The 25,384-nt window shown below is 31.8% G+C and overlaps 1 protein-coding gene across 2 annotated transcripts in view; it reads right to left on the reverse strand.

The window, feature by feature from the left end:
• The window catches only part of DIAPH3 (diaphanous related formin 3), a 424,016-nt gene that overhangs the window by 278,852 nt on the left and 119,780 nt on the right, over window positions 1–25,384 (reverse strand). For both annotated transcript variants that reach the window (XM_074299215.1, XM_074299214.1), the window contains 7 exons: window positions 17,940–18,014; window positions 17,796–17,865; window positions 16,002–16,138; window positions 14,367–14,472; window positions 6,034–6,144; window positions 4,922–5,040; window positions 4,436–4,552 (listed from right to left, as the gene is read on the reverse strand). In XM_074299215.1, coding sequence (XP_074155316.1) covers window positions 4,436–4,552; window positions 4,922–5,040; window positions 6,034–6,144; window positions 14,367–14,472; window positions 16,002–16,138; window positions 17,796–17,865; window positions 17,940–18,014 — 735 coding nt within the window. The remainder of the gene's footprint in view (window positions 1–4,435; window positions 4,553–4,921; window positions 5,041–6,033; window positions 6,145–14,366; window positions 14,473–16,001; window positions 16,139–17,795; window positions 17,866–17,939; window positions 18,015–25,384) is intronic.

Genomic DNA, 25,384 nt, shown 5'->3' on the forward strand with positions numbered 1-25,384 from the left:
TATTTTGTTATTATTTCCTGTCTTCTCTTGACAATGCTGCAAATCCCCAATTCTTCTGGTGACATAAATTAAAGACCTGTCACCATCTTGGCCATGTTCCTTTAGATACTACTCTGGTTATTCATGTCCTCCTTAAACTGTGGTACCCAGAATGGAATACAATACTTGATATGATGGTCTAATAAAGGGATAATACAGGAACAACTCTAAATTTATGGTCATTTTTTTCAAGGGGAAAAAGTACAACAGTGAACTAGACTCAATCCCTGGCAAATTCTCCAACTAAAAAGATGATTACTGATTAGATAAAATGATTAGCATATCAGATATTCAACTCTAAAAATTTATATTTCTATATACCTATGAGAAATTTTCTTTAAAGATCCTTTCAATTTACATTTGATTTAACAAACTCTCACTCTTGTCATCAGCTCCAGTTTCCTCAGAATTCTGCTATGCTTTGCATTCTAGAATAATCTTCAGTTTTTACTAAAGGTTCCTTCTCCTTGACTCTTCGAGATGGTCAAGTCAAGGAGAAACCAAGAGGAGTTATCAAAGTGGCTAATATAATACAACAGAAAAGCAAAACGGTAAATGTTGGAGGGGATGTTGAAAAACTAGGACACTAATATACTGCTAGTAGAATTGTGAACTGATCTAATCATTTTGAAGGACAATTTAGAACTATACCCAAAGGGCAATCAAACTGGACATACAATTTAATCCAGCAATATCACTCCTAGCATAAAAAGGGAAAGAGACCTCTATGTACAAAAATATTTATGATAGATCTTTTCTGTAGTGACAAAAAATTTGAAATTGAATAGATGCCACATCAATTAGGCAATAGCTAAAGAAAGTGTGGCATAAAAAAGTAATGGAATATTATTGTGCTATGATAAATTATGGCCAGGATGATTTCAAAAAACCTAAAGAAATCTAAATGAACTGATACAAAGTAAAAAAAAAAAAAAAAAAAAAAAAAAAAAGAAAAAAGAAAAAACCCAGTACCCATTAACACCAACATTGTCCAATGATCAACTATGAATGACTGAGCTCTCCTCAACAATACAATGATCCAAGATAATTCCAAAGTACTCGTGATAGAAAATGTTATCCAAATCTGCACATCTGAAGCAAAAACTAGTGGATTATGAATGCAGATCAAAGCATACTATTTTCACTCTATTTTTTTTTCATTTTGATCTGTTTCTTTTTTCATAACATAAGCAATATAGATAATTGCACATATATAAAATATCAAATTGCTTTCTATTTTAGGGAGTGGAGAAGAAAGGGAACAGAATAGGGAGAAAAATTTGGAACTCAAAAACATTTTTAAATGAATGTTAAAATTGTCCTCATATATAATTGAAAAAACAAAAAACAAAAACAAACACTATTTTTAAAAAAGAAAAACCAGGGGATGTAATGTCAAATAATGTCATTTCTATACCTAGAAGCTCATTGTCCAACAGGAAATGACTCTTAATAGGCTTGAAAAATAGTTTGTTATATTATATCATGTTTAAAATAAGTTTTAAATGCATAAAAAGAAAGACTCAGCTCTTGGAAGGAGTTGAAAAAATGTAAAATTTCAAATACTAAAGATATTCTTAAAAAAAAAAAAAAAAAAAAAAAAGAACTTCATTGAATGGGTGAAAGGACATTTCAAATATGAGGAAAAGCAATTCTGAAGGATAGATTTGGTACTGGGAGCCTGCTAGTTAAGCACCATGTTTAAGTAGAATTCTAACCTACTAGATCCAAACATAAAAAATAAGAATGACCAATGGAACTCAGAGAAACATTAATTCTACAGTGTGAACTATAGGGAGATCTTTTAAAATTCTGGATAAAAATGGTCAAGATCCTTGTGAAAATATTAAAATGAATACTTAATAAAATTGATGTCTTAAGGGAAAAGAAGTTAACTTGTAGGTTTCTGTGACATGTTATATACACGCAAGTCAGGTTTTTTCAAAAGATAACATGTCTTTAAGTACAATCTTTACTAGAAGCCAACATTCCAAAGACATTCTTATGTCAATCCTTCTAATTTTCAACATTTTAGTTCTCACTTCATTTCTAAATCTAAAGATCATGAAATAGAATTTCTATTTTTTGTTTTATAATACTGATCTTAGAAGTACAATTTTACATTATTTACCTATAGTGAAGTAAATAATTAAATACAATTTGTAATTTTTAAAAAGTATAATTTGTTAGAAAAGCCAAAGTAAATACTTGATTTTGTGGGTAATCTACTGTATTTCAGTTGTCTGTAAGAAATAGTTCTTAATACTTAGATCCACAGACCAAATTTAGATATTCCGGTTATATAGCAGGCTCCCAGTCCCAAATCTATCCTTCAGAACTGTTTTTCCTCATATTTAAAATGTCCTTTTACCTGTTCAATGCAGTGGGTTTTTATTTTTTTTTTGAGAATATCTTTAGCATTTGAAATTTTACATTTTTTTACTTGATAGATTGTTTCTTAGTTCATGTAATAAATCTGCAAGACAAACTATAGCAGGACTGGTTCAATATTAGGAAAACTATTAACATAATTGACTATATCAATTACCAAATTAACAAAAACTATATGATTATCTCAATAGATGCAGAAAAAATATTTGATAAAAATCCAACACCCTTTCCTACTAAAACACTAGAATGAATAGGAATAAAAGGACTTTTCCTTAAAACAATCAGTAACATATATTTAAAATCATCAGCAAGTATCATATGTAATAGGGATAAATTGGAACCATTCCCAATAAGATCAGGAATGAAATAAGACTGCCCACTATCACCATTACTATTCAATATTAGAAATATTAGCTTTGGCAATAAGAGAAGAAAAAGAGATCAAAGGAATTAGAGTAGGTCATGAGGAATTAATTTGATGATTGCTATACAAAGTGGGTCATGAGAGCCCTATGGGGAATAAGTATCCGATTCTATGCCAGTTCAGTGGCAGCAAATGAAATTACAATATCTCTAATGTTGTTATATTTATAATTGCTAGCACTTTCTTTTTTGCTTTTTAATTATTATAGCTTTTTATTTACAAGATATATACATGGGTAATTTTACAGCGCTGACAATTGCCAAGCCTTTTGTTCTAATTTTTCCCCTCCTTCCCCCCACTCCCCTACCACAAATGGCAGGTTGATCAATACATGTATTGCTAGCACTTTCAAAAATGGTTCAAGAAATTTAAGGATTCACATTTCTAAAACTAAATTTACATACAAAAACAAAAAGAACTACAAATTATATACTTTCTGTGATGTAATTTGAATGGACATAGGCAATGATACAATAAAATGTCTTAAAAAAAACTTTCTGCTACTACTTAAACACACAAATTGGGGGCAGCTAGGTGGAGCAGTGGATAGAGAACCAGCCCTGAAATCAGGATCTGAGTTCAAATCAGGCCTCAGATTTTTTGGCTTCTTCCTAGCTGTGTGACCCTGGGCAAGTCACTTAACACCAATTTCCTCAGCAAAAACACACACACACACACACACACACATATATTCTTGTTTTTTACTTAATGTTTTATTTTTTCCAAACATTCACTTTTGTAATATACTAAGTTCCAAATCTTCCCCCTACCTTCTGTTTTTTCATTCCTCCCCAAGATGTCAAGCAATCTGATATAGGACATACATGTATAATCATGTTAAATATATTTCCATATTAGTCATGTTGTGAAAGAAGAATCAGAACAAAAGGGAAAAACCAGAAGAAAGAGAAAAACAAATTTTAAAAAGTGAAAATAGTTTGCTCTGATCTGCATTCAGTTTCCATAGCTCTTTCTCTGAGAGTGAATAACAAAAATGTTAAATTCTTTACATGGATTGAAAACAAAATTTTTGATTACTAATATACAAAATAATGAAATCCTAGTCAGGAACTTGAAAATTACTAGAACTTGAAAAACACTAGAAAATATTGGCAACTACACTTTAGTCAGCACATAAAGAGATTTGCACATGATGGTAGAATTGAAAAGAAAAAAAAAAAAAAAATATATATATATATATATATATATACACACACACAAACATATTAACATGGAGAAACATGATCCATTAGTAATTAATAATTCATGTATTTAGATGACTTCTCAAATGAAAGCTTTAGGAAGTCTCCACTAAATGACAATTATATATATATATATATATATATATATATATATATATATATATATGTAAAATAGCATAATTTGGCATTCAACAACACCTTAGCTTTAAAACATGTCACCTAAAGATATGAAAAATAAAAAAAATAAAAAACTGATCTAAGATTTATATAAATAAGCAGATAATATAAAGGCCCACCTAGTTAAAACTGTTACCTAATTTTAGAAAAGAACAAGATGCACAAACAAAAGTATGGACTATGTTAGTCTGACTCAGCTTACCGTATAAAATAATCATTTCTAATGAGCAAAAGATGTTGAAGTATAGAAAGAAAATATCCTTCAGCTCTTGTTTCTTTCACCATGTTCCACAACATATTGTAAACGTCATTCACTTCAGTAAATCAATTAAGGAACAGAACAAGTAGATGAACAGAAATATAATATACTTGATAAAAATACTGGATTTTTAAAAACTAACAAAATTTAATTCTTTATTTCCTTTAAACAAAGGTACATTAGAACCAGGTTCTAGTCCAATTTTGACAATTTGCAGTTAATGATCTTTCTCTCAAGGGGCCAAATAAATAGTCACTCAAACCAATAGATTAAAAGCACAATGTATCACTGATATTGTCTTTAGGGTTCTTTCCCAACTATTGTTCTATTGTATTTCTTTAAATTTAAATTTCAAAGAAAGCAATAATTTTTAAAATTCCAATTTTTAATGTTCAAAAGAAATCTTTTTATTTCAGTAAAAAAGGATATTCAAGTTCAGCTTTAATATCTTCTAAACGATGAGAGAACTCAATAAAATCTTCTTCCTTATGTTCATCGAATACTTTAAGTTGGATATCTAAACTATCACTTTTTATATATTTCAAATTCTGTAAAAGAATTAATTACAAATCATTGGTAATTCTAAGTAGAGTATTCTTTCCAACAATGGTATTAAATAATCAATTAAGAATGCTATTTTTAAAAATTACTTTTGGGTGACTATAATTGATTTGTCCTAAACTGTACATTTTATGCCCCACCCCACCCAAAAAAAAAAGCGCTAAATTTTAAAAAACAAAGATAAGTCTTCATATTATGGCAAATTATTTTTTTTCTAAGAGGCTTTTTTGTTATGGGCCAGAACTCTGAACTTGAAACAAAGATTCTTACAAGGTGCTAATTCAGTGGAATTGATAAGACAATGGTTATCTAGTTTAGCATGATGCTTAATAGTTCCCTAAGTTCAATATGATTGATTTATCTTGCAACAAATAATGGTTTCCTAGTGATATAATGATTGGTTTTCTACTCAGAGTGGAGCATAGAAGCCAGGGGGGAGGCAGGGAGAGATTCAATTCCATCTTCAGTCAGGCTCCTGGTGGCTGGGTTGGCCTTCTGCACTTCTCCACTGAAACCAAGATTCCGGAAGGCCTTTAAGAAAGCTAACCGGGATCCAGGGAAAGGAGACAAGACTTTGAAAGAGATAATAAAGGATTTGGACTTTAACCCCTGGCTACTCTTGTGGTGATTATTAAAGTGAAAAGAAGGCTGCCCCTGACACCCCAAGAAAACCAAATAAGGGACACTTTTTATCTAATTCTTTTTCCATTCAAGTAGTCACCTAATACAATATTTCTCTAAGCATATCCTAAGGCCTCCTGAGTGTCCTTCAGATCCCCTATGTGTCTGCAAGATCAAAAAGTATTTTCAAAATAGTAGAAAGACATTTTAATTTCTAATATGCTAAATATCAATAAACAAAATTCAGATAAACAAAAATTCTTTAGGGAGCACTCAATAATTTTTAAGAATATGAAAATATCCTAAGACTAAAGACTAAAAAGCTCAAAGACTTGTAACAGAAACTGTAGGGCACTTACAGGCAGTATTTGTTTCAATCCACAGCGCATAAACTCATTTCTGATGTGGAGTCTGAAATCTAAATCATCAGGAGATGTAACAAGGGCATTGATGAGTTGCATACAAGCTACCTACAATAGAAAATATCAAGAGAATTATGGTTAACAAGGAAAATGTTAAAATATCTAATGTTTACAAAAACTGTGGTAGTCCCACTTTCATTACAGAACCAAAGATTTAAATAATCCTAATTTTAGGTAAAATATTTTAGTGAAAATTACATCTGAACATGGGACAGCATATGAGTTCAAATTCAGCCTGCCTCACATACTTAATAGGAGTATAAACTTGGGCAAGTCATTTAACCCTATTTGGTTCAGTTATCTCATTTGTAAAAATGAGTTGGAGAAGGAAATGGCAAACCATTCCAGTATTTTTTGCCAAGAAAACCCCAAATGGAAGAGTTGGTCACGACTGAAACATGAACAACAAAAAACTCTAAACATTTTTTTTTTATTTTTTTTTCTTTTACACAACAATCAGAGATAGCTACTCTATTATAAAAATCCATTCTTAGAATGGAAATATCTTACCCAAATATTAAATCCCAGTAGGCAAACACAATGAGTTAGAGCTTTATGGCTCAGAAAGCTTTAAATGCCAATAGAAGAGAAAGTATCTTCTCAAATGAAGAAATTAAAAATGCTACAAGATACTAAAAATGAGATAAATGCAAATTATAACAACTCTCAGGTGCCATTTCACATCCCTAGCATTTATTACATTATCTGAATATACTAAAATCTAAACTAGCTGATTAAGATGACAAATGATAAAAACAAAGAATTGAAAAGATTATTTTTAAAAAATAGTATACTGTAAACAGAGTTCTGAATTGATGCAACTATCAAAAAAATTTTTTTTAAAAACTATAACCTAAAAGTCACTAAATTGTAAACAACCTTTGGGCCAGTCATTCTGGAAATCAAGGATAGACAGAAAAGATCTGTATGTAGAAGGATGCTTATAGTCATAAGATTAAAGAATTGGGAACAAAATAGCTGCCTATCAATGGAGATTGGCTAGGTAAATTATTTTATATGAATAAAATGAAATGGAATTGTGCCTTAAGATATGATTAACATAATTCTGTAATTTGACATCTTTTGCTCACATAAAATGTTATTTTGAAAATAAGGCAAGTCAGACATGCAATCAAACTAGTCATTTTATTCAACTGGGTAACAATTTTGCCTAAATGAACCTGTATACTATATTTGTGTTTTTTTGATATAAATATGCTATCTCAATTTTTATGTGTGTTTGTGCTTTAGGTTGTATGGATTCTGAAAATTTTGGAAAAGTTTGGAGAGTAGAACAGGAGAACAAATCATATGATAATAACAATGATATTTTAAAAAATAAAGTTGAAAGATTTTAGAAGTTTAATTATATGCTGTCTAGGAGAAAGAGGGAAGGGGAAGGAAGGGAGAAAATTTTAGAATACAAGATTTTGCAACAGTGAATGCTAAAAACTATCTTTGCATATATTTTGAAAATTAAAAGCTATTGTTAAAAAAATTTTAAAGTAAAAAAAAAGTCACATATTACAATTTCAAAAGACAAAGATTAGCCCCTAAAAACTTCCCATTTCCTTAGCAGAAAGAGGATAGATGACAAATATGGAATTGACATGCATTTTCAGAAAGTACATTGATTTGTTTTGCCTATCTACATATGTTTATTACATGGAGGTATTTTATTGAAGGAAAAATGGAAAATGGGTAGAGAGAAAAAGAAAAAAGAATCAATACAACCTTTTAATGGGTATTGGAGGGGAAAAAAGCAATACAAAAGAGAACACACAAGATGCAATAAAGAGCAAGCAGAGATTTACTTCTATGATTAGTATTACTAAAAGGTTTAGTTTAAAAATTAAAGACAAAATTATCTTTCTAATAGTCATTTAAAAATACAATTGCAGTAAAATTAGGATATAGTGACTATTTTCTTTTCAAAATCTCGTGTAAATAACTAGCAAAAGGTTTGGGTTTTTTTATATTCTTATGTAAATAAAACTAGCAAAAGGTTTAAAACAATCCAGAAGAGGATCAAGCATCAAAAACCATTTATTACCTGAGTATTTGCCTTATTTTGAGTACTGACTGAACAAAGAGAAATGCTTAGATAGATAAGAAAGAAAAGTTTTCTAAATTCAAGGGAACTTCAAGAAAGGGAGAAATGAGCAGAAGGATACTATGGAAAGAAGAGAGGGAATTTTACTAAAGAGGCAAAATATTGCAGAGAAATAATATTATGAGAGCTACACATAAAGAAAATGTTTCTTATAGGAGTATGAAGGATAGATTAGAAGGAATCAAAGTTAAGGCATAATAATAAAAATCATGACTTCAGAAATCTAAGGCTGAGGCATGATAATGGTTTCTTAAGAGAGAGATTAGACATTTGTCAAACACAGCCTTTGCTTAGTTGTTCATATTTGTTATAAGTGTGGTTTGGTAATAGGGAGGAAGGAGTAATGAGAAATTACAAGCCTGGTCCCAAAGAAGACATGCAAAAAAGTATCTCTCCCTTCACTTATTCACAAAGCTAAGGAATTTAAGATGTAGAATAGGTGATGGATGTAGAATTGATGATAGAAAAACAAAAGGATATGAATAAAAATGTATATATACACATAAGAAGAAAGACCAGGAGAGGATAACTAAAATTAGATTATTTATCATATTATTATAAGCAGAACTAGATTATTCAAATTAGAAAAGAATTATTAAAAATTTATCGTAAGAGTCCAAGGAATGGGTAATAAGAGCCAATATTAGAAAACTGTATTGGAAATACAATAAATAAAAGGAATAAAATAGTGCAGAACTTTACTAACCATAATATGGTAACTGACAACTATGACAGGATCAAAGATGGCAGGCAATGTTATGAAGATGAAAAGCAGGATATATGGAACAATGAAACAGATATAATAAAGTTGTTTTAAACAAAGAGAAATTTAAGATACTTGAATCATGTCCAGATAGAAATATTTTATAGGCAGATGCATAAACAAGTTTGAAGCTCAGATACTGAACAAAATCTATCCATCCCAAGCATTTAATGAGAGCCTACCATTCTTCAGATTAACCTCAATTTCAACTTTAAAATTATGGAGTTCCACTACCATACATCAAAATTTGAAAAACATCGGGGCATTGAAAGATAAAAATTGGGGCATTGAGAGAAACATGGTGTTCCTCAAAGAACTTTGACCTTTTCCAAGCTAATCTAGCCTACTATTGTTTTCCTTTTCAAAACAAGTCCAAAGGACTGATTGTCTAAGATATATGTATTGATGGATAAAACAGTGTTCTTATCCAAATATTGAGGTTTTTTTCCTATATGGAAAATAAAGTCACTTAAAGATATATTTCATTTACAAGGCTTTCCAATGTTCTAGGGCTTGATATAATCATTACAATTTCTTGTGCAAACAGCATATGGAGCCCTTCACCACCCTTTCTGTTTTGTATCCAGCACTGTTTCCTCTATAATAGTATATTATTTCCTTTGGCAAAGATATGTAGCTTTGTTTTATGCATTGTATGATATTAATGATCAGAGAGTTATAAAAAAAGGTTACCTCTGTTGTTATATCTTTCAAGAAATCTCATAAATTTTGACATGCAATGGAGACAATTTTTTGGAGCAGAATTTTTACGGATGCAGTTTGTTCTATCTAATAAAATGTTTTATAGTCAAAGAACAATAACAGTAGGTTTTCAACTTCTTATTCTATGTACATTTGTCAATTTATATAACTAGCAGGGGGCAGCTAGATGGCGCAGTGGATAGAGTACCAGCCTTGAATTCAGGAGGACCTGAGTTCAAATCTGGTCACAGACACTTAACACTTCCTAGCTGTGTGACCCTGGGCAAGTCACTAGCATTTATAAAGTGCCTACTATTTGCCAAGTACTACACCAAGCATATCAAATGAAACAACATTGTAAATTGTTTTGCAACCCTTAAAATCACTATAATAAATGGTAGTGATTATTGTTGTCATAGTATAAATTGTTTTCTTGACTATGTTAAATCATTCTGTATCAATTCATGTAAATCTTGAAAGGATCTTCTAAATTTTTCATATTCATAATGTGAAATAATATATCATTGCATTAATGCAATTGAATTATTTATTCAACCAGTCTCCAACGCCCAGACTCTGACTTGCACTCTAACCTTCATCAAGCGCCCAAAACTATCTCCTGACTTTTACTAGAGGACTACTATCACTTCACTAAGAAAAATAAGTCATATGCCATGAAAACCTTCTTTATAACTCTACCCCATGAAAACTCTTTATCATTCTGTAATTCTGTCTTTCTTTATTTTGTTTGAAGAATTATGGCTTTTCTCCTTGGCTAGGCCAAGCACTCTCCTTCATCCTTCAATCTCTCCTTACCTATTTCTTCTCTCCTTGTTGTTATAAATATGCACACATATTTTTCTGAGGAGTGGAGATTAGGAGGAACAAACCATTTCATTGCTCTATCACCCCCTCAAATCAATGTAATATTTCTCACTTCACAGCCACTTCTTGCTTCCAATCCTTCTCCTCCCATTTATCTCTCAACCACCTGCATTTGCTCCAAATTTGCCAACAAGATCTTCACTAAACCCAAGATTTGGCTCACCATGCTTCACTAGGGTGGAGCGAATAGACTGGCATTCAGCTTCTATCTATCACACTTAGGAACTGTAAAAACACAACTAAACTGACTTAAATTCTCAAAGTCCCAAGGTTTTCTAGCTGCAAAACATAGATAAAAGATAGGTTGTGTCAGATTGCAAAAGGCTTTTAAATGACAAATAAAGAAGGTTTTATTTTATCCTACAGGCAATAAGGATTTAAAGTGGACACCATTTGTATTTTTAAATCATTGCCTTGTTAAGATAAGTATGTGATATAATAAAAAAAGAAAAAATAATGCTGCTGACAGAAATTCTAAAGGAAGAATAGGCTTTAACTAGAGAATGAGATGGCATTTAATACATTCTCAGGCAAAGCACATTTATTGGAACTAGTTTTCCAATTGGGAAACAGATAATTATTGGACACTGCCTAGTTAACACTAGAAGCAAGAGGTATATAAATTTTTCAATTTGTGGGGAGAAAGGGAAGGACAGGAAGAAATCATAGGTGGAGGGGCTTGGAGAATTCCTAGTACCTGACTTCTCACCAGACATTGCCATAATTATTGTACTTGCAGTCATATTATAAATGGTGATTTTCAACTGTTTTATAATATCGTGTGTTGCATTATAGCTATGATATGGATTACTTATATTAATATGCTTTTGTGAACTAACTTGAGCACCTAAAAATTATTTATAATCTTATTGATACAGTGAAAAAATGCATTTTAACTTTCTAATGTACTTATATTTTGCATTAGAGAAACTGGTGATTATGTCACATTCTCTTATTAATGTTAACAAGGCAGGAATCTTATTTTCACTCAATTTGGTGTATCCTCTAGTGTTCCATGGTTTAAAAAGTAATCCATTACATTGAATGGTCTCACAGCCAATCTTTTCTAATACTAATATTACAAATTAGTCTTAGAAGTACCAATACCTGAATATTATGGAATATTATTGTTCTGTAAGAAATGACCAACAGGAGGAATACAGAGAAGCTTGGAGAGACTTACATCAACTGATGCTGAGTGAAACAAGCAGAACCAGGAGATCATTATACACTTCAACAATGATACTGTATGAGGATGTATGCTGATGGAAGTGGATTTCTTCAACATAGAGGAGAACTAATCCAATTCCAATTGATCAATGATGGATAGAATCAGCTATACCCAGAAAAGGAACACTTGGGAAATGAGTGTAAACTGTTAGCATTTTTTGTTTTTCTCCTCAGATTATTTTTACCTTCCAAATCCAATTCTTCCTTTGCAAAAACAACAACAAAACTTGGTTCTGCACATATATATTGAACCTAGGATATACTATAAGATATTTAATATGTATGGGAATGCATCCCATCTAGGGGAGGGGGTGGAAGGAAGGAGGGGGGAAATTCAGAACAGAAGGGAGTACAAGGGATAATGTTGTTTAAAAAAAAAAAAATTACCTATGCATATGTACTGTCAAAAAAATGTTATAATTATAAAATTAAAAAAAAAAAAAAAAGAAAAAGAAATGACCCAGGATGATTTCAGAAAGGCTTGGAGAGACTTACATGAACTGATGCTGAGTGAAATGAACAGGACCAGGAGATCATTATATACTTCAACAACAATACTATAATGATGATCAATTCTGATGGATGTGGCCATCTTCAACAATGAGATGAACCAGTTACACTCAGTGAAAGAATTCTGGGAGGTGACTATGAACCACTACATAGAATTCCCAATCCCTCTATTTTTTGTCTGCCTTCATTTTTTATTTCCTTCACAAGTTATATATATTGTATTTAATTTATACTTTAACATATATAACATGTATTGGTCAACCTGCCATCTGGGGGAGGGGGTGGGGAGGAGGGGAAAAATTGGAACAAAAGGCTTGGCAAAGGTCAATGCTGTAATATATCTTGTAAATAAAAAGCTATAATTAAAAAAAAAAAAAAAAAAAAAAAGAAGAAGCACTAATACCTATCAGTATTTCCACTTAGATGTTCCATTGGTACCTCAAATTCCATAGGTTCAAAATTAATCATTTCCCTAAAGCCTATTCCACCTTTAGAATTTCTGTCAGCAGCATTATTTTTTCTTTTTATATCACATATTTATCTTAAAGGCAATGATTTAAAAATACAAATGGTGTCCACTTTAAATCCCTATATATTTAACACCTTATTTTTCTCAACAATTATTCCATATTTGTTCCTGATAACAGGAATAGCAACAGCAGTCCTACCTCATGAAAGAAGTGAATTAAATACTTTTTTTTTTTTTTTGGCTGAGGCAATTGGGGTTAAGTGGCTTGCCCAAGGTCACATATTTAAGAAGTATTAAGTGTCAGAGGCTGCCTTTTCCCTAATATTTCTTGAATATTTTCCACCAATCCTCATTACTCTCCTGTACTACTGCAACATAACCTGCTAAGTGCTACTCCAACCTTCACTCTCCTCTACAATAATAATCATATCCATGCCAGCTAAATCTTTGTGCATAACCTTGGCCATATCACTTCTTCCACAATCCTTCACTGGCTTCCTAGAAATCTGGAAAAGGTTCTGATGTCTTAACCTGGCATTCAGTATCTTCTACAATATGGTGGCATTCTGTTTTTTAGCCTTACCTCAAAACCACTCCACATAATCTACATATATAGTACAGTTACCTCCTCTATTTGTCACCTCCTGAGCCATGTCCCAAATTTTCTGCCTAACAGCATTAGTTTGCATTATTTCCTACGTGTAGGTAATTCTCTCTCCAGATACTTTCTAGTCCCTTTATCTACTGAAATTCTGCCACATGTGCATTAATCAAAAGAGCTGAATTCAAATCTCATTTGTGACATTTATTAGCAGTGTGATGACAGATGATTCAATTCACTTCTCAAAACCTAATATCCTTTTATCTGTAAAATGGGTATACCATTTGTATTGTCTATGCCACAGGGTTATATCAAGTAAGATATTCTGCAGATTTTGAAGAACTATCCAAATATGAACTTATTACATACCCTTAAATTACTTATGAAGCTTTTAGTGAGGAGATTCCCCATTTCTATAAAATCTTTTAACCATTATGGAACAAATCAATTGCCATGATATGGAACTGATTAAATCCAAGCCTGAGAAGACTTTTATTACAATCTGCATGGATTGCAGATCCTCCAAGAGGAGTTTCTTATAGTACTATCAATGAACCATGTTCTTCCCATTGCTAGAACCTGGCAACCTTCTTCCTGTGAGTTCGGCTTAATTGTATCTCTGTTCTTTCCCCTTTAGTTAAGGGACGTAAATTCCTCTCCTTTGTATCTACTGCCTCTATGTCCACAGATGACCCAATTTTGACCATATTCCTTCTTTGCCATGAGATATAAAAGATAATAATTAAAGGTATAATACTTTATACATTATTGCTTTGACTGATTCTTCTTTTAGGACTCGACTGCCATTAAAAACAGAAATTTCTACTGGCCACATAAATGCAAAAAATTACTTTGTATGGTAAAGCAAATGTTCAAATAGAAACTTACTACATTAAACTTATCTATTATATTTCAAATAGAAACTTATACGAAAGAAAAACTTCATAAATCAAAAATAGAAATCTTGTAATCTTTAAAATAGAAATAAGCCACATACTTGCAATTGAACAGAATTTTCCTGAAGACCTTCTACAATCGAAGAAAATCTATCGATTTTTTTCTCTTCTGCAGCTGTAGTTAAGGCTTCTAAAACTTCTTCAAGGCTATTAAAAATTACAAATCAATTATCTGCATTATTAAACTGAAATTTATATCATTAAAGTGACTGAACATATACAGAATAAACACTATGAAAAAAAATTATCCAACTAAATGTTTAATTCTATATAGAAAGCAAATGATTATCTTTTTAGAAGAGATTAAGAGATTAATTAATCTCTTAAGAGATTACTACAGTAATATAAATGGTTACATGTATATGTATACATGTATATGTGTACGTACACATATACATGTATATATGTGTATATATACACATGTATATATGTATGCAATATATATGTATATATGTAAAAACAAAAAATGTATAACAATGGTTTATAATTTTTTATGGTTTTATTCTATAATTAGATGTACCATACATTTATAGTGCAGATGAGGCAGCATAGTGTATTGAGAAAAAAATACTGAATTGTAATCAAAAGACTCTAATTCAAATTTCAGCTTTGCTAACAATCTAAGGTAAAATCATTGTATATGCTATGTCAATTTGTTCTTGTATTTTTGAAGAGTTTCTATTTTTTAAATTTGTAACAGATTTTCCCATTTAACTACTATAGTTATAATACATTTCTTCAGCTAATATCCTCAGTCCATGATATAAATCCAAACAAAAATGTTGTTAAACTCTAAAATCACACAATTACTTGTATGTATTTTTTTTTAAATCTTCAAAACAAGTGAAAAATACAATTTTATTCTAAGAAGCATTTGGTATAAGAATGAAAACTGTATTCCTTTGGAATCAATAAGATTTCCATAGTCTTATAATTCAGTCTCTAGCTCTCTCTATGCCAATGTAAATACTCTTATAAAAAAGAAAATATTCAGTTATTCCTTCTGAAGTTCAATATATCTAGTATATCTAATATACTCAAAGATCACAGAAGTATTCCTCTATCCATGTATGTATTAGTTCTTTATAAACTCTTAGTGATAAGTAGAAGCACTTCATTCTACACAGTGGGCTAATTGAAATTTAACATTTCAATAATATTCTTATAATTCAGGTTTCTAAATAGCAGTATTCTTAAAATTAAATATACTAGCTTATATGGACATCTCTCAAAATAAATATTACATTAAATCAAAGACAAAAGTAATGCCAATTCAAGATATAGAGTCAGATAATACCTGGCAAAAAAAAAAGTTTGTTTTGTTTTGTTTTTTCAATGATAAAGAAGCAAGTTTTAGATTGTGATGGGAATAATATAAGTTTATTTAAAGCATATCATAACTATAGGAAAAATTTTAGCTGTATGATTTTACACAAATCTAAAAAAGTTACAGAATATTTATTCAAGGATAAAGTTTTCACACAAGTAAAACAGAAAGATAGAGATGTAAACTGTAACATTTTATAACAAACAAATTAATTTAATCACTCATTTAATTTCATGATAATGCAACAATTTAAATGATAGATTTCATATTCAATATTTTATAAAATTATTAAATCAAGTAAAATAAAATTTAAATTGTTTTTTTCTAATGTTCTAAGTGGAATACTTACACATTTTCCTCTCCAACAATACATATTGCAGAAAGAAGTTTAACAACATCCACCATCATGTTGGCTTGCTGAGGGTCCATGGCCTTTGCCAATAAGGACAGACACTTTTCTTCTCCCATAATTCTTTCCAAACCATACTAAAATTTATTTGAAAACACTAATGTTAAATTTTCTGGCTTTTAAAAAGTCATCCAAAGCAGATTTACATTAAATAACACATAGGCTAACATTTCATTTTTGCTCTTGTTCTACCATGAACTCTAAGATGAAAATCTCCTTTAAGAAAAATAATAATAATTTAAAATTTACCCTAACATCATAAGTTTCACTTACAAAATGACTTTGACTTATCTGGTATGATCCAATCATCTCTTTTGTACATTTCATATATGAAGAAATTAAAAGTCAAAAAGGCTATAGCTTTCCTGCCCATGTGCCTGAGATAGTAAATTAAAGAGCCCAGGGACTAAAAACCCAGTGACTGCCTTCTAGGAAACTAAATCTACAATGGCATGAAAAACAGATTATAGAAAAGAAAAGCAGACTTTGGAAGACTTTATAGAATATTACTATAGCAGTACAAGTAGCAAAGACCTTAGCAGCTATCCCTTATTGCTTAAATCTACTTAGGGTAGATTAAGTACTTAGACAAGTACTGTGTCACCATTTTCATGTCCCATTCCACTGCCCTAGCAACTAAGATTTTCAATACAATGTCTGTAAGCAAGGAAAGTCAACCAATAGTAACAATCTCTCCTTGTAAGAATATTTTATCTAATCAGAATGGCTTATTATAACCATAAGTAATATGCATTCTAAGCATTTATCATTGAACTGAAATGATCTGAGATAAGGATGAAATGTGATTGTCATATTAAAATCAATGAGAAAAAAACAGATTAAGATAATGATGTGATTAAAAGGTTTAAAAGGAAAAGAACTATCTCTTCATGCTTATGTGAAAAAGAAAGAACAGTGACAATGAACAAAAGCAATAAATTGAATTTAACAAGCAATCTTTAAAGGTTTATGTGCAAAGTACTAAGCAGAAAAATAGAAGCATATGCAATGCATCACACAGGAATCTTTTTAATAGATGAGAACAATAAGATGAAATAACCGATAAGGTCAGATAATGGCACTTTCCCTCAAATCGCAAACCATACTCTAGCAAATTAAGAGATTGGGTCTACAATTTCAATGATCTTGTGATGAAAAGAGTCATCTATACCCAGAGAGAGGATTGCAAGAACTGAGTGTGGATCATAGCACTCTCACTCTTTTTGTTATTGTTCTTTTGCATTTTGTTTTCTTATTCATTTTCTTACCTTTTTGATCTGATTTTTCTTGTGCACCAAGATAACTGTACAAATATGTTTACATATTTTGGATTCAACATATATTTTAATATGTATAACATATATTGGATTAATTGCCATCTAGGATAGGGGTAAGGGAAAGGAGGGGAAAATTTGAAACACAAGGCTATACAAGGATTAACGTTGAAAAATTATCCGTGTATATGTTTTGAAAATAAAAAGCTTTAACAATGAAGAGATTGGGCCTAAAACTATTAAAAGCTTTATCCAAAGAAGCTTCTGGGTCAGCAGAACACAACCAGATACTAGTTCCTTTAGTTGAAATTGTTATTTCTTTAGATGGCTGACTGAACTTTGAGTAGAGCAAGCTGTAGTCAAACACCCACACAAGGAAAAAGACAAATGATGTGGGGATAACAAAAGATGAGTAAACTGCCATTCACATTTCTATATCCACTTTCTGAGACTCTCTTACCTTCGTGTTCATCAAAGCCTTCAAGCATTGTATAACTTTGTGTTGACTCCTCTTCACAATTTTTTCCTGGCTGGAATGACAGGAGAAATACTATAATAATAAATAGATTTACAATATAGATAAAATAATGTCAATAATACTTACATTTTGCTATTTATCAGTTTTTCCAAAATATCCAGCAATAACCCAAGACCTTCATGTCCAAAGTTTTCCACCCAACTGAAAAACATAAAATTGATTACAAATGTTTCAAATAAGCCAAGATAAAATGTAACCTCCTTCTACTACAGCAAAACTTGCCTTCAAATCCCAGCTCTGACATCTACTAGTTATATGATCTTGAGCAAGTCATTTTACCAATGAGCCTCAACTTTATCTAAAAAAATGGAAACAATAATATGTGTACTACCTATGCCACAAGCTTCAGGCAGAAAATTCATTTTTTTTTTAAATTAAGGAACTTAAGTACATTACTTTTATTATAATTATTCCATGATTTTCAAGAAATCCTATTCAATTTCTCTATCACAAAGTGATGAGGAGCCTAGTTTCTCTTTAAAATGGCACTAGAACAAATTCACCAGCTTCTACCATTAGGAAAGAGATTCATATATAGCAACAAGAACAATAAACAACAACAACAACAACAACAACAACAACAACAACAACAACAACAACAACAACAACACACACACACACACACACACACACAAATATCTAGCTGCTTACTAATGAATTCTTTAGCCAAGGAAACCCATAAGACATTAAAAAAAATAATACAAAATAGAATTCAGTGCTTCTTGGCAGTAGTCATGAAGAAAGCAAAAGTGGTAAAAGAGGAAAGAGAAGGAAAGAGAGAAAATGAAGGAAAGGTGGAGAGAGTTTTGGATTATTTTTAAACATTAATTCATCTGTTAACCACATAAATAAAAAGTAAAATACATGATAGGTAAATTTAAATGAAAATTTAGAGATGAATTGTTAAATCATTGATAATAGACAAATGATGTAGAAACAAAAAAATTAGTTAACTACCAATCACATTTTTACATCTACTTTTCCAAGTTAATGAGACCCTAAATATCAGTCTGTCCAATAAACAACAAAGAGACAAAATATAAAAGCAATTAAATCATATCTATTCTGTACAGAAGCAACTGATGGTGCAATGAATGGAGTACTTGGCCTGAAGCCAGGAAGATAACTAACCTTAGACCTGTACTACCTCTGTGACTTTGGGCAACTCAACCTCTGCCTGCCTCAATTTCCTAAACTGCAAAATATTATTATCAATAGCATCTCCCTCACAGAGTGGTGGTGAATCAAATAAGATAATGTTTGTAAAGCACTCAGAATACTATGTATGTAGCACATATTAAGAGCTATGTAAATGCTTATTACCTTCCTCCTCCCCATTAGCCTCAAAATAAATGAAACCAAAAGTTTAAAAAAAAAAAAAAAAAAAAAAAGATGAATATAGAAGGATGAACCAAAAGTACTCCTTGGAGAGACAAAAAAATGGAACTAGCCTTATTGTAATTATAGAATTTTGTTGTTTCTGAGTTGGGCCCAACTCTTAGTGATTTCATTTGGGGTTTTCTTGGCAAAGACACTAGAGTGGTTTGCCATTTCCTTCACCAGCTAATTCTACAATTGAGGAACCAAGACAAACGAGGTTAAGTGACTTGTCAGGATTACACAGCTTGTAAATGTCTGAGACCAGGTTTGAATCCAGGAAAAGGATCTTCATACCTCTGGCCCAGAACTCTATACACAGTGCCACCTAGATTGACAGGAAATCTGATTTCACACTACTTTTGGTCTGTTTATAGTGAAGTGCTCATGATAAGCATTCACAGAAAGACCATAAAAAAAAATGCAATACAATTTCTGGGTCCAAAATGTCTATGTATTTCTCCCCTTACTCTTCATCTAAGCTTCCTTCAAGTTTTGCTATCAGCAGGAATGCCTTTCTGGTATAAGTGATTTTCCTCTGTCCCTAAAATTACTTTGTAATTCCTCTCAATATCTCTCCCTCAAGACATGAGAGAAACTTAAGTTCCTTATGGACAGGAGCCTTTTTGTTTATCTTTGAATATACAGACTACAAAAATTATGGGTGTATGAAGGAAAATGGAAAAAAAATTAATTTTATAAAAATTCTTCAAATTAAATTATCATAAGCATTAATGCTCAATAGTTTTAGTACAAAAGTGAGCATAGGAGAAAACAGTGGAAAAATACATTCAGAAAAAAAAAGAAATAAGAGTGGACAAAGTCTTATAGGCTCCTCAGGATATGTATCATGAAATTTAAAAAAGAAGAGAGCCCGATGTGCTTTATATAGGGAAAACCAAATAATATTTTAAAAATATATTCTATTATAACAGAATAGACAGGATATATATTTTCATTGGAGACCTAGCTAGCTTTGTATTATATAAGAGTGAAGATCAAAATCAAAACCAAGCCAAGAGAAAAAAAAATGAAAGAAATAGCAGGCAACAATTCCAACCTCATCAATTTGCCAAAAACTTTTGAATCCAAAAAATTGGAAATGGATGAGAACAAATATAATGCGAAGCCCAGCCCTATTTCCTTAACAAAGTAAAGTAGCTACCACATAAGAAACCAAAAAATGTTCCAAAACTGCCCAGGCTACCAGGGCAGTAATTGCTTTCCTAAGTGATGAAAAATCACAGTCAAGAACATGACAGTTTGGAATATAAACTTTGTTGGAAAAATCTTATGGAAGAGAATGTTAGAAGAAAAGATAATGCCAAGATTTTTATAACAAATTATTTCTTTCAGTGACAGTGCTTTGGACATTAACATCATAATCCCAGATGTGCTCATGAAAAAGTAAAATTACTTTTAAAAACTTAAAAAAAAAGAAAAACAGAAAGATCAGGTATACACATGGCATGATGGAGTTGGTGCAATTTTGAAGATATTAAATGATCAGTTCCTAGGGGACCTGAAAGAGAGATAGATGCATGACACATCATAGGCACTTACGTAGTAAATTAATTGAAATGCAAACTCAGCAACTGATTATAAAACAGGAAGGATTAGAAGTCTATAGAGAGTGGAAAAACAGCCATGTTGATTTATTGCTGACTTTGTTCATCCCAGATTGAATTGAAGGAAACTTATAGACTGCATTGATGGATGTAAGAATATTAGGGTGGCAGGAGCATTATGTGATGGATAGAAAGCCATGATGAGTCAGAAAGTATGCTTCCACTATACTAGCTACATGACCCCTGGGTAAGTAATTTAACCTCTCATGCCCATTCCCCATCAATGCCACAATGCTGTAAGACTATAATTCTCAAACTAATCTCAAATCTTCATTACTAGACAGAATTATTCAAAAGAAACTCCCAAAATAGATGAAAATAAAGGTGAAGTGGAAAAGAAAGCAACCTTTAATTTTAGATATGGGGAAAGTTAGGTTCCCAGAGCTTAAATGGATTGCCACCCAACATCATATATGTAAGAAATATTGGTGTTAGCTCATTCTCCTAGGCAGGTTCTTTGACTCCAAAATCCAGTACTCCCAAGAAGGAACACTGGGATTTTATGGTTATAAAGAACTCCCAGGGGCAGGTAGATAGAGCAGTAAATAGAGCACCAGCCCTGAAATTGGGAGTACATGAGTTCAAATCTGATCTCAGACATTGAACATTTCCTAGCTGTGTAACCCTGGGCAAGTTATGAAGCAGGTTGTGGTTCCTTTAAGAAACTAGTCCTTTCAGATTGATTTATTACTTTCTGATTCCCAACCCCTCCCAGCTAATGCATTACCAACTTAAGAAGCTGGGACAAATCCTGGTCAAAAACACCCCTTTGAATTCCAATAGGAGATCTGGACTTGTCCCAACCCCCATGGAATTTGAGCCAATTTGGGACTCCACCCAGGGGCCCCTTTAGCTAAATCTCTCATTATAAAAAGAGCCAAATTAAAATCCTCTCTTTGCAGAGACTCCAAACATGCCAGCCCTATGCCTGACACACCAAGAGTCTCAGCCCACTGAATACTGTTTCTGGTGTCTTCCTCTCTTTATTCTCACCCATTTCCTTAAATAGACTTTAACCTTACTTCCAATCCACATAATAAACCTCTTTTATCAATCTAGGTTTTCAGGTCTGTAAATTCCTTTACAGGGGACTCTTGTGCCACCACTAGACCTTTTTAAACTCCCTGACTATCAGAAACCCTAATTTCATTTGGGTATCCCAAATCTAAACCTCATCATCTATTTAACTACAATTGTCTCACACAATAATAATAATAATAGTAGTAGTAGTAATAGTAGTAGTAGTAACAATAATAGGATTGATCTCCTAAAAATTCCCAGAAGAAATTCTTTTTATTAATACATAGAGACACTACTTCTCTGCAGTATGTAGTCTCAAGAGTTGTCTGGATCACTGAGAGATTAATGACACATAAGAGATTAGTAACATATAACCCTGGCAGGATTTGAACCCTGAGTCTCCTGCCTCAGAGACTTACTATTTATCCACTATCCAATATACTCTCCTCCCAAGTTAGAAATAATAAAATTGGATCAGAAAATCATTCATTTGAAGGGCACACAAATTCTATTTGAAGATATAAGGATGAAATCAAACCAAGAGGGTCCCTTTACACTGATTAAATTATTCAAAAAATGAGCCTTCCAAAAGTTAAAATGTTGACTCATTATACTAAATTACTTCAAGTAATAACCTTTAACTTCTTTAAAGGTGCTTAATTTATCAGCACCAATGAAATCTTAAACCAGAACTACTATAGGCTAGATCATGTTTTGTACTTTTATAAATAGGCACTTCAAGGTGACATCTCCTCACAAACTGAGGAATGTCTAAATTAAAGAAAATTGCAGATTTCCTGGGCACCAAAGGAAATATGTTCAAAATTATAGCATATTGACCAATCAGCACTGAAAATTACAAGTCTATAATCTTTGTCCTTGAACATTTTTTATACCATCATTATTCATTTACTGTCAAACTCTTGGTAATACAGATGCAAAAATAAATTTCTTTACTTCTCCTCACCTCCCCACTCCCCACCTTTCATTTTCAGTAATTTAGTTTATTGAAAAACAACAAATATCACTTTGTATTTTGGAAACAAGTCCAGAATATAAAAAGTTATATTGAATAGGTAAGAACAAGGTTCTAAATGCAGTTTATTAAAAAAAAAAAAAAAAAAAAAAAAAAAACATAATTTGGAGCAGCTAGTTGGTGTAATTGGGTAGAGCACCAGCCCTGAAGTCAGGAGGATCTGAGTTCAAATGTGCCCTCACTTCCTGGCTCTGTAATCCTGGGCAAATCACTTAATCCCAATTGCCCCAGCAAAAAATAAACAAATGATAAATTTTTGGGGAAACACAGTTTACATTATAAATACAAAGTTTCTCATCATCAGTGAAAGAAACAAAGAGTAATCAGAAAATTATCAACTGATCTACAAATAGTCATTGTCCAGGAGAAAAAAAAAAATCACATCCATTTGTTTAGCTCTTGTCCACACAGTACAAAAGCATTAAATAGCTTAACTATGGACTTAATTCAAGAATGAATGAGGAATATGCAAGTGTTTATTTTTTTTTTTTCTAGAATATTTTTTTTTTAATTTTTTTTATTTTATTTTATAATTATAACATTTTTTGATAGTACATATGCATGGGTAATTTTTTACAACATTATCCCTTACACTTACTTCTATTCAGATTTTTTCCCTTCCTCCCCCAACCCCCTCCCCCAGATGGCAAGCAGTCTTATATATGTTAAATATATTACAGTATAATTTAGATACAATATATGTGTGTAGAACCGAATTTTTTGTTGCACAGGAAGAATTGGATTCAGAAGGTAAAAATAACAGTTTACATTCATTTCCCAGTGTTCCTTTTCTGGATGTAGCTGGTTCTGTCCATCATTAATCAATTGGAATTGGATTAGCTCTTCTCTATGTTGAAGAAATCCACTTCCATTAGCATACATCCTCGTACAGTATCATTGTTGAAGTGTATAATGATCTTCTGGTTCTGCTCGTTTCACTCAGCATCAGTTGATGTAAGTCTCTCCAAGCCTCTCTGTATTTCTCCTGTTGGTCATTTCTTATAGAACAATAATATTCCATAACATTCATATACCATAGTTTACCCAACCATTCTCCAATTGATGGACATCCATTCATCTTCCAGCTTCTAGCCACTATGAAAAGGGCTGCCACAAACATTTTGGCACATACAGGACCCTTTCCCTTCTCTAGTAGTTCCTTGGGGTATAAGCCCAGTAGTAGTATGGCTGGGTCAAAGGGTATGCACATTTTGATAACTTTTTGGGCATAATTCCAGATTGCTCTCCAGAATGGTTGGATTCTTTCACAACTCCACCAACAATGCATCAGTGTCCCAGTTTTCCCACAGCCCCTCCAACATTCATCGTTATTTGTTCCTGTCATCTTAGCCAATCTGACAGGTGTGTAATGATACCTCAGAGTTGTCTTAATTTGCATTTCTCTGATCAATAGTGATTTGGAACACTCTTTCATATGAGTGGAAATAGTTTTAATTTCATCATCTGAAAATTGTCTGTTCATATCCTTTGACCATTTATCAATTGGAGAATGGCTTGATTTCTTATAAATTAAAGTCAATTCTCTGTATATTTTGGAGATGAGGCCTTTATCAGAACCTTTAACTGTAAAAATTTTTTCCCAATTTGTTACTTCCCTTCTAATCTTGTTTGCATTAGTTTTGTTTGTGCAGAAACTTTTTAATTTGGTGTAATCAAAATGTTCTATTTTGTGATCAATAATGGTCTCTAGTTCTCCCTTGGACACAAACTCCTTCCTCCTCCACAAGTCTGAGAGGTAAACCATCCCCTGTTCCTCCAATTTATTTATGATTTCGTTCTTTATGCCTAAATCTTGGACCCATTTTGATCTAATCTTAGTATGTGGTGTTAAATGTGGGTCCATGCCTAGTTTCTGCCATACTAATTTCCAGTTTTCCCAGCAGTTTTTGTCAAATAATGAATTCTTATCCCAAAATTTGGGATCTTTGGGTTTGTCAAAGATTAGATTGCTATTTTTATTCACTATCTTGTCCTGTGAACCTAACCTATGCCACTGATCAACTAGTCTATTTCTTAGCCAATACCAAATGGTTTTGGTGACTGTTGCTTTATAATATAGCTTTAAATCAGGTACACTTAGACCACCTTCCTCTGACTTTTTTTTCATTAGTTCCCTTGCAATTCTCGACCTTTTATTCTTCCATATGAATTTTGTTGTTATTTTTTCTAGGTCATTAAAATAGTTTCTTGGGAGTCTGATTGGTATAGCACTAAATAAATAGATTAGTTTGGGGAGTATTGTCATCTTTATTATATTCGCTCGGCCTATCCAAGAACATTGAATGTCTTTCCAATTATTTAAATCTGACTTTATTTTTGTGGCAAGTGTTTTATAATTTTGCTCATATAATTCCTGACTCTCCTTTGGTAGATATATTCCCAAATATTTGATACTATCGACTGTTATTTTGAATGGAATTTCTCTTTGT

The sequence above is a fragment of the Sminthopsis crassicaudata genome, chromosome 3, assembly GCF_048593235.1.
Source record: "Sminthopsis crassicaudata isolate SCR6 chromosome 3, ASM4859323v1, whole genome shotgun sequence".
NCBI lineage: Eukaryota > Metazoa > Chordata > Mammalia > Dasyuromorphia > Dasyuridae > Sminthopsis > Sminthopsis crassicaudata.